The sequence below is a fragment of the Contarinia nasturtii genome, unplaced genomic scaffold (genome assembly GCF_009176525.2).
Source record: "Contarinia nasturtii isolate CC-2019 unplaced genomic scaffold, AAFC_CNas_1.1 Cnas_scaffold_533, whole genome shotgun sequence".
Lineage (NCBI taxonomy): Eukaryota > Metazoa > Arthropoda > Insecta > Diptera > Cecidomyiidae > Contarinia > Contarinia nasturtii.
The window spans coordinates 3,134,023-3,143,095 of NW_022197885.1; the positions used below are offsets into that span (position 1 = coordinate 3,134,023).

Genomic DNA, 9,073 nt, shown 5'->3' on the forward strand with positions numbered 1-9,073 from the left:
CAAGGAAACTGTATCAAAAATTGATTGTATCTCAAAACTAACCTCGCATTCAGTTTTCTCGTGCCAAAAACCCCCCAATACATATTTTTGAGTTTTTAAGTCTACAAGTCTAATGACTTCTGGACGAAAATTGTACTTTTTTTCATAGGTATCAGGCATGAATCAATCATCCTGTACAGTCAGATTTTGAATTAAGTTTCTACGATGAGCGCAATCTTGCTAACAAATTTTGCGTACGACGTACAACGTACAACTTACGACGTACAGATTAAGAAAAACCATGTTTAAAAACGCCAAATTCGTGTTCTCTGACCTCAATAATAGATTGAAAACATGTTTCTGAAGTTATCAAAATTTTGACCGATTACAATACTTTTCACCTTACACTATGTGTGCGGAAAACTAAAAAATGTAAAAAAAATTAATTAAATCTTCTACTTTGTGACTTACCTCGTTGTTGAGCTTTTCACTCTCCTTTGCCGTCAATATCAATGAGTTATTCATGATGAAATTATACCGTAAATAAATGTGACACTTCACCGTTCAATATTCGTTATTAAATGATGTCTTTGCAAGATGTCGGTAGTATTTATACAAATCCAAATTGAACTATTGCATGTGAACATTGAACATGCTTAATTAGTGTTTGCACATTAGTTCCTTAATTGGACTTAATTTGGACAAATGAGCCATAAAGTGGACCCTTAAATAATTAGGTTTAATTCCTAATAAAGACATTGTAAAATTCGATGGGTTTATATCTATTCTTCTTAAACGATGTCATTTTTCTTGGCAACTCGTTTAATTTATTTAATATTTATTCAACGCCAAAAACTGGCTGAATCATGTTTGAGTGTGTAGATAGTTTTTTATACATGTATGGTGAGAAAAAGGTTTGAATCAATAATGTGTGGCACATCTGATCACCGTTGTATTCCGCATCTTTTCAAAAATTAATAATTAAATATCATTTCTAAATTGAATTTGGAGAGAATTTGACAAATATATAAATAAATAAGTAATTAAATAATTGATATTTATATTGCACTGAGTACAATGAGTTAAAAAATATGTAAAATATCACATTAAACCGTTTACGAAAACAGTATTATGTTTCGACACTAATGACAAGTTAGAAAAGTGTTCATCGCTTAGGACTAATAGTTGGTTTTTGAATGTTGATCTTTTTGTTTGAGTTGAGAATAGTTCGTGGACTTTGTTTGACAAAACTGACATTTTTTTAATTAGATACATTAGTTTTAATCATCATTAGATTTCTTCACAAGAATATTAGCGAATAGATAGAAGTAATAAAGAAAAGTTTAAGTTTTTATACTGTGAAAATGAAACATTTGCGAATGATACATTTTGGTAATTTGATTTGCATTAACTTGATGCAAAAATGACTGATGGGTTTAATCCACCTATTCCCACTTTATTCCTCGTCTAATCCATCTACTTCTTCACCAAATATAAATTGAACAAAAATAACAAATGCTTGATTTTCTACATTTTGTCCGGTAAAAACCGAAAAAGTTAGACCTTTGTTACATTTCAAATATTTGAAATTGTTTTAAAAACAAAAATTTCCCATTGTTTGACTTTTAGCAATGGTAACACAATACAATTGTCAACCAGTTGTCAATGTAAACGTCAAAAACTGTAATTCTTATAAACAAAGTTAATAATCAAATTGTCGTCGAAATAAATTATAAGTTTAAGCAAAATGTTTTCGTTTTGTCGTTTATGTGCAAAATGGATGGATAGAACGGATTTATTTACAGAATTATCTGAATTGCAGTCAAAACTTGTCTTCTGTTGTAGCTGGAAACCATCGCAAAATGAAGAAAAAATGCCTAAAAAAGTATGCAATTCATGCGTTGAGAAGCTGGAAAGTTGTTGGAATTTTATCGAATCTATTTGGGCTGCCGAGAAACAACTCAATAAACTCATATTTGAACCAGTCGAAATAAGCACCATAGAAGTTACTCCATATTTGCAAGAGGTAAAAAACGAAACGACGATGCCAAAGCTTAAAGAATTCTCAATATCATTGGAAAGGATAAAAATACCCTTCGATAACGATAACAGTGCTGAAACAAACAGTATTCAAGCTGATGATTTTAATATATTTGATGATGATGTCTTTGGTGAACCGATAAAGTACTCAGATACTGAAAGCGTTGAACCAAATAAAGGCGATAAGAAAGAAAATGCCAAAAAGAAGACAAAAAATAGAAAAAGGCAACAAGATCGATTTCTTGCTAATATTTCACCGGAAGATTGTCTTAATAGCGGGATTGTAAGCGATATTGGTATTAAGAAACTAGAGGAACTACTTCCAGACATGAAAACAATATCATGGAATGACATTCAATACAAATGTGAAAAATGTGATCGAAACTTCATAGGGCAGACTAATTTTTATGTACATATTCGTGCAATTCATTCGGAAGAACTTATGTCCTTTGATGTACCATGTTTTTACTGCAATTGCAACTCAAAACATCGACGTGATAATGCACTCAATAAACATATAGCTAGTAAACATTTCATACATTTGAAATATCGGTAAGAAGAGCTAGAATGCTCTCATAAATGATTTCAACGCATTATTAACACCCGAATAAATATATTATTGTTTTAGATGCGCACATTGTCCTGACTATTTTTGGAATAGAATCGAATTGACGAAACATCAAAAAATGCACACAAACCTTGAATTTACATGCGAATTATGTGGTCAAGTTTTTGCAAGTCGAAGCATTTTTTATGCCCATATAACACTGAATCATTTTAAGAAAAAGAAACCGGAGTTGGACGAAAAGTATATATGCGATATTTGTAAAAAGGAATTCACAACAAAAGGAGGCGTCAGGAATCACATGCTATTACATACAAAAAAATTCGATTATGTGTGCCATCAGTGTGGATGGAAATTTAAAGCCAAAGGTAATTCATCCAAATTTGCCATTTAATTGAGTTTTTTTTTCTCTAAATTGTTTAATTTATTTATTTAAGGTAATCTCAAGGAGCATCTCAATAGCGCACACACAACTGTAAGAGCCTTCAAATGCATGTGCGGCAAAAGGTAAGCAGTTTTAAGCATTAAGGTCATTTTTGAAATACTGACTTTTTCTTTTATGATTAAATCAATCGTTTAGGTTTAAAACGAAGCATCAATTGAATAACCACGCCAAGCATGTGAGTAATAAAATGTATTAATCATTGAACCATACCATCATGCATAACATGTATAATAAATACATAATCAAACAAAATTTATTGTAGCATGAACCGATTGATGACGTCAAAAATTTTGTATGTGAAGTTTGTGGCCGAAAATTCCGACGGTGTGTAAAATTAATTAGTATAAATAAGTACATATTAAATTATCGTATAAATTGAAATACTGAATAATAGTATAAATTAATTAATAAATAGACCTTACACACTAAATGTCCATATGCGGAGCCACACCAATACTTGTCCTTATACTTGTCGATTCTGCGGAAAGAGCTTCCGTCACAATATCACTTTACGGGTGAAATCAACATTTTATTATTTAACATCAAGAGAACCTTTTTGGCGGTGACTTTTACAACTTCAACACAATTTTCAGACTCATGAACGAGCGCACACAGATGACAAACCATATCCATGCCCAATTTGCGAATACAGATCAACTGCAAAAGGAAATTTAAACAAGCATATGATGCGCGTTCATTGTAAGTATAAAATACTTTGTATCATTGTATTTGGACAAAGGCTATTTTCTATTTTTTTGCAGCTATTGACTATCGAAATCACCTTAATTATCCGGAGGACAAAATTCATCAGGATACAGTTTAACTCGAATATTTTCTTAGTAGCCTTAATTTCACTTTTGACAGTCATCATAAATTTTATGTCTTGACAATGGAAAACTTGACCTATTAAAAAAAAATAAAAAAATAAGACAAAATTGACTTTTTGTTGAATTTTGTAAAAAAAACATCTTTCAATTATTACAATAATTAGAGTTTTTACATATTCTTCAATTTACAATGGTGTTAATATTCTGTGATAGATTCACACAAAATCAATATATACAATATACATATACGTTTAAACCATATGGTAGCAGCAAGAGCAAAAAAATCTATTACCGCTTATCGAACCATCTTGATTCTGAATATACACAACCGTTTTTTTAAAAACTCAATATATTGGTAAATAAATAACAGTGACACTATATCTATCAAATTTAAACACTCCCAGTCTATTCTATTAATGAAGATTCCCATCAGAAGTTTTCTTATTCTTGAAGTTCTCATATTTCTCTTTAGCCCTGGAATGTAAGTGATCATACTCTTGTTGACCCAATGCTTTGACCATTTTCCGGAAAACTCCGTTTTTGTTTTGCATCAGTAAGTACGGTGCATCGAATTCAATCGCAACGCCAGCATCCATAACTATAACCCGATCTGAATCGATGACAGTATTAAGTCGATGAGCCTCTGTTATAACTGTTGAGTCGACAAATTTCTCACGTATTGTCTTTTGAATCATTTCATCAGTTCTATGTACGAAAAAGAACGGAGTCAAAATTAATTCAGAATGAGCAGATCAAAATGTGAAGAAGGTCTTACCGCAGATCAACATTGGCAGTTGCTTCGTCCAGAATTATGATGCGATTTTTTCTTAAAGTTGCACGCGCTAAACATAAGATTTGTCGTTGACCAGTGCTGAAATTCTGCCCATGAGCTAGAACAGGCATTTGCAGCCCGTTGTGCTTCGATATGAATTCCTTTAGCTCAACATTTTCAAGCGCATTCCAGATATCGTCGTCCGAAAATTCTTCGAATGGATCCAAATTCCTGACAAAAAAATATGCGATGTTTTTTAACTCCTGAAAACTAACGTTATTTACGAAGGGAGGCTTACCTTCGTAAAGTGCCCGAGAAAAGAATCGGTTCTTGAAGTATAATCGATATTCTCGATCGCAAGACTTTCAAATCAACCGAAGATGTATTGACATCGTCCAACAGTATGTCGCCGTCGACGATAGCCAACCGGAAAATTGAACTGATCAATGATGACTTCCCAGCTCCCGTTCTGCCAACGACACTGATTTTCTCTTTGGGTTTCACAGAGAATGATAATCCACGCAAAACTGGTTCATCGTCAGCGGAATACCGATAAAAAACTTGTTTGAATTCAATTTTCCCATTTGATGGCCAGTCGGAAGATACTTTCTGTGGTACTTCTGGCTGTATCTCTGGCTCTAATTGACTGTATTCCAATATACGCTCTACAGATGTTAGTTGATCTACAACATCAGCACCTATTTTGTAATAAAAAAAAAAAAACAAGAATGAGAAAATTAGCGCACCTCCTGAGATTCAATGCATTGAAATACTTTCTTTGTCTAACTCCATATTGCAATGAGGACGATAAGTTAAGTGCTTGTGTTAGTGCTAAGCCTACTAGATCTCCAGTTACTCCTATGCGAAAATTATTACCAAATATGTATATTAATGAATCAATTATTCACACCATTGCCATATTTATATAGACGAAATGTAAACGGCAATAATAATTGACCACAACGGATTATTCACGTTGTTATTACATATGGCAATAATGGCCGAAACAAGTCGTCATATGTTCTTATATGGCATGCTTCTTTATCGAACTTTACGTTCATTCTAGATGGATGATTCACATCGATAGTGCTGACCATTTAAATAGCAATAATGGGATGTATGTTCGTTGATCGAAAGATCTGAAGGTCCTGTGGAAAATTTAATAGTAATAGTAATAGTAACACGTGTCCCACTCAAATTGGCACAAATTTAGACGTCCGCCATTTGAACAACAAACACACAATATTAAATTCGTTTTTATTGGTATAAACCTTTATTCATAGGCTATCGAATAGCACATTCACTTTACACTGAACGGACCATTGTCTTAGATTTTTCTCAGTATGCGTCGAACCATCAAAATTATGTTCTGGACAACTGATTTGTCGATTTCTATCAACTTTCTCTCAATCCATCCAACCAATTGTTGTACGTTTCAAGTATTTTGGACCTTCGCCTATAACATACATCCAAAAACAGACTAGAAATAATTAATTTGGTGTTTTTTTCTGAAGTTAAAAAGATGGCCTTTTTTTCATGGAAATTCCATTTTTCAAAAAGTGAGCCAATATTGTTGTTTTTTCTGCTTGCAAAGCATAATTTTGTCTTTAATCAGATAGTTCTCAACGAATTCTATCGATTTCAACAATATTTGGTTGATAATAGAGCAAGTAATGGAGGTTTAACCTTACGTTTCAGCACCAAATTTTCGAATAATGGCTCCAAAACACCATCCAAAGAAGATCCTACCATACAAACACCCCTTTATCAAAGTTCGGTTTGTCAACGTCTCTAGCCTTATATAGTAGTACCCTAATATAATCAATGCAAAAGAAACCACTTGCATTTGATTCATGGTTCGATGTAGCGATGAATGTTTCACCGTCCAAAATGATGAATTTTTCAGTGCAACATGCTATGAGGTGAAGTAAACACCCAACTTTTGACACTCTTTGGAATTTTTTCGTAACTTTTTTTGCTGATTCCTAATGATCGTGTCTAAATCTATTGTTTTGGTTCAAATTTGGATGTGCTGTAACCATAAAAATCAACAAAAATGAATTTTTGCTTGGCCAACCCGGTTTTCGGTACTTGATGACAATTTTGAAGGGTTTGAGCATTTAAATTGGGAATACGATCGTACTTTTTGCATTCTCTAGAATCCTCATCTTCATACTAAGTCCATAGAACACGATACATGGTTCGAAGACAGATTGGTTCATCTTTAGACACATGCAGAATTAGTTTTGAACTTAGCTGTCCAAAATCATTTGAAACACTTTTTCGTAAATCCAATTTGTACGACATTGCGAATGGACGTATTTCGTCGAATTGCGTTTGTTAGTAGTCTTGAGGTACTGATAAACGTGCCATGTGCATTGTTTGATATTTTGGTATTTGTTATTGCAGTGTAATAAACGCTGTAAGTTGTGCCAATTTGAGTGGGACACGTGTTATAGTAGTAGTAGTATGGTTTCAAATGGAAGATAGGCATTTTGAAGATTGATAGATAGTAACACACAATGTACGAGAGAAATTCATACATGCTTACCATGTATTTTTTTCGTGTTAGATTATTTTTGAGTTGATGATGGTTGTATTTTTATAAAAATCCGCAAGTGTCACGCTTTTTTTGGTTATTTTTACTGAAAAAAATGTCTATATATATGTCTATATATAAAAATGAGACCAAAGAGATGAAAATTTTGTGCTACCACCGTATCAATTTAGATGTGATGTTTTAAATATTTAACCGCTTTGGAGACGGCGTATAAATGCCTCTGTATTTTTAATTTATGATCTCTTTTTGGGTAAAATAGTGTCGAGTTCACTTAGAAATAAAATTGTATATACAAGACTGCAATATGACGAAAACCAAAGAAATTTAAGAAGTACAAAACTGATTAGAGTTAGGGCATTTTCGTCGGATTATTCACATAATCAGCCGTTTTACGTAGCTTGTAGAAACTTTAACTTGATAAGAGTAACATTTTTAGAATCGGCATCAAGACACATCTTTAGAAACAATATTGTCAAATTGGGAAATGTGATAATTGATCGGTGAAAAATTTAACTTTTAACTTTTATGTGTTATATAGAAATTAAAACAGTGAACACAATCGATATCTGCTACTCCGAAGTCGAAAAGGCTGGTAGCTGGGTATACGATCGGGTGGTGTATCATTGTGAACAATATTGTACAAATTTTGTGATAAATTCAGTCTGTGATCAGACGGTGAATAAATAAATAAATAAATAAAATGTCTATAATATTTTTGAGTAAATTTACCTTTCATTTTTAGTTATTTCTACTAAAAATTCATAGTGAATTTGAGTGAACATTTTTGGTTGAATTTGCTACGATTTTTCAGTAAAAATGGCAGAAAATATGTAGTAAATTTAACCGAAAACCAAACTTCGGTCATTTTTGCCGAAAATTTTCAGTAAATTCAACCAAAATACTTGAAACAGTTAAATTTACCATACATTTTCTGTTATTTTTACTAAATGTTAATAGTAAATATAATTGAAATTAATTAGAAAAAATAACTGAAAATTTTGGGCGAAAATAACTTAAATATAATGTATAGTAATTTTAACGGAAAGCGTATTTCCGTTATTTTTACTATACGATTTTAGTAAAAATATCCGAAATCGTGTCAGTAAAAATTACCATCACTTTTGCAGATCACTTTACAATTGTATCTATTTTTTTATATTCAATTTTACTTTTGAATTTGAAATTGTGAAACATACAATGAAAGCGCAATTTCATTTTTTATTACTGTACCACTTCAATTTATTATTATTTTCTTTTCAACTCTTTTCATTATAACATATTTGAATTTTTTTAACATTTACAGAAGTTTTCGTTGCAGCCGTTGATGAGTTAAGGGCCATACAGATATTTCTGGTAATTAAAAAAAGGTTACGTTTGAGTTACCTACACGATAAAGGCTTTTTGGTCGAATAAACTCTTACCAATGCAGTTTCAATTTCTGTTCGGTTTCCATATATCATACGATGAAAACTCATAATACGGGAAACAATATCTGGTGTCAGTTTTTTGGATAGATCCGTTTCAAGTAGCTCCAGGCATTCGTTATAATCTTCACGGAGAAATTCATAGTTTTCTTGACCTATTTTATTCGCAAAATCTTTTTGTTTTTTTTCCACGTATGTTGCGTTCAAAACAAAACTAGTAGCTCCCAACATTTTCAATCGGTCAATCATCTGAAATGATGAACATTGGACCATGAACATGAAGTAAGTAAATTGTTCTAATTTTCTTTATAAAATAACTTACAAGATTGTTACGGACAGCCAAATCATTAATTTCCATAAAACATTCTATCGTGTCGTCAATTACTCGTAAACTTATATTTTTGTATTGCGTTATCAACTCCTCGCGGCCTTTTGGTACGTCCGATACATCTAACACTTTC

At 32.1% G+C, this 9,073-nt stretch overlaps 3 protein-coding genes across 3 annotated transcripts in view; 1 reads left to right on the forward strand and 2 right to left on the reverse strand.

The window, feature by feature from the left end:
* The first annotated feature begins 1,691 nt into the window (after positions 1 to 1,691).
* LOC116339664 (gastrula zinc finger protein XlCGF46.1-like) lies at positions 1,692 to 3,926 on the forward strand. The gene is made up of 8 exons (XM_031765681.1): positions 1,692 to 2,571; positions 2,648 to 2,952; positions 3,022 to 3,091; positions 3,165 to 3,204; positions 3,292 to 3,353; positions 3,445 to 3,544; positions 3,623 to 3,728; positions 3,791 to 3,926. The coding sequence occupies exons 1-8, from the start codon at positions 1,727 to 1,729 to the stop codon at positions 3,850 to 3,852; spliced, it is 1,590 nt and encodes a 529-aa protein (XP_031621541.1). The 5' UTR covers positions 1,692 to 1,726; the 3' UTR covers positions 3,853 to 3,926.
* Positions 3,927 to 4,159: 233 nt separating this feature from the next.
* LOC116339711 (probable multidrug resistance-associated protein lethal(2)03659) lies at positions 4,160 to 5,490 on the reverse strand (the record flags this gene model as incomplete). The annotated part of the gene is made up of 4 exons (XM_031765742.1): positions 4,160 to 4,561; positions 4,632 to 4,859; positions 4,927 to 5,326; positions 5,406 to 5,490. Coding segments are annotated over 4 exons (1,005 nt in total), but the record flags the coding sequence as incomplete, so codon positions are not given.
* A 2,907-nt stretch (positions 5,491 to 8,397) lies between these two features.
* LOC116339713 overlaps positions 8,398 to 9,073 on the reverse strand; it is a 23,281-nt gene continuing 22,605 nt past the window's right edge. Inside the window, exons 3-5 of the mRNA XM_031765744.1 lie at positions 8,935 to 9,068; positions 8,610 to 8,861; positions 8,398 to 8,538 (exon numbers count right to left, since the gene is read on the reverse strand). Coding sequence (XP_031621604.1) covers positions 8,518 to 8,538; positions 8,610 to 8,861; positions 8,935 to 9,068 — 407 coding nt within the window. The 3' untranslated portion in view covers positions 8,398 to 8,517. The remainder of the gene's footprint in view (positions 8,539 to 8,609; positions 8,862 to 8,934; positions 9,069 to 9,073) is intronic.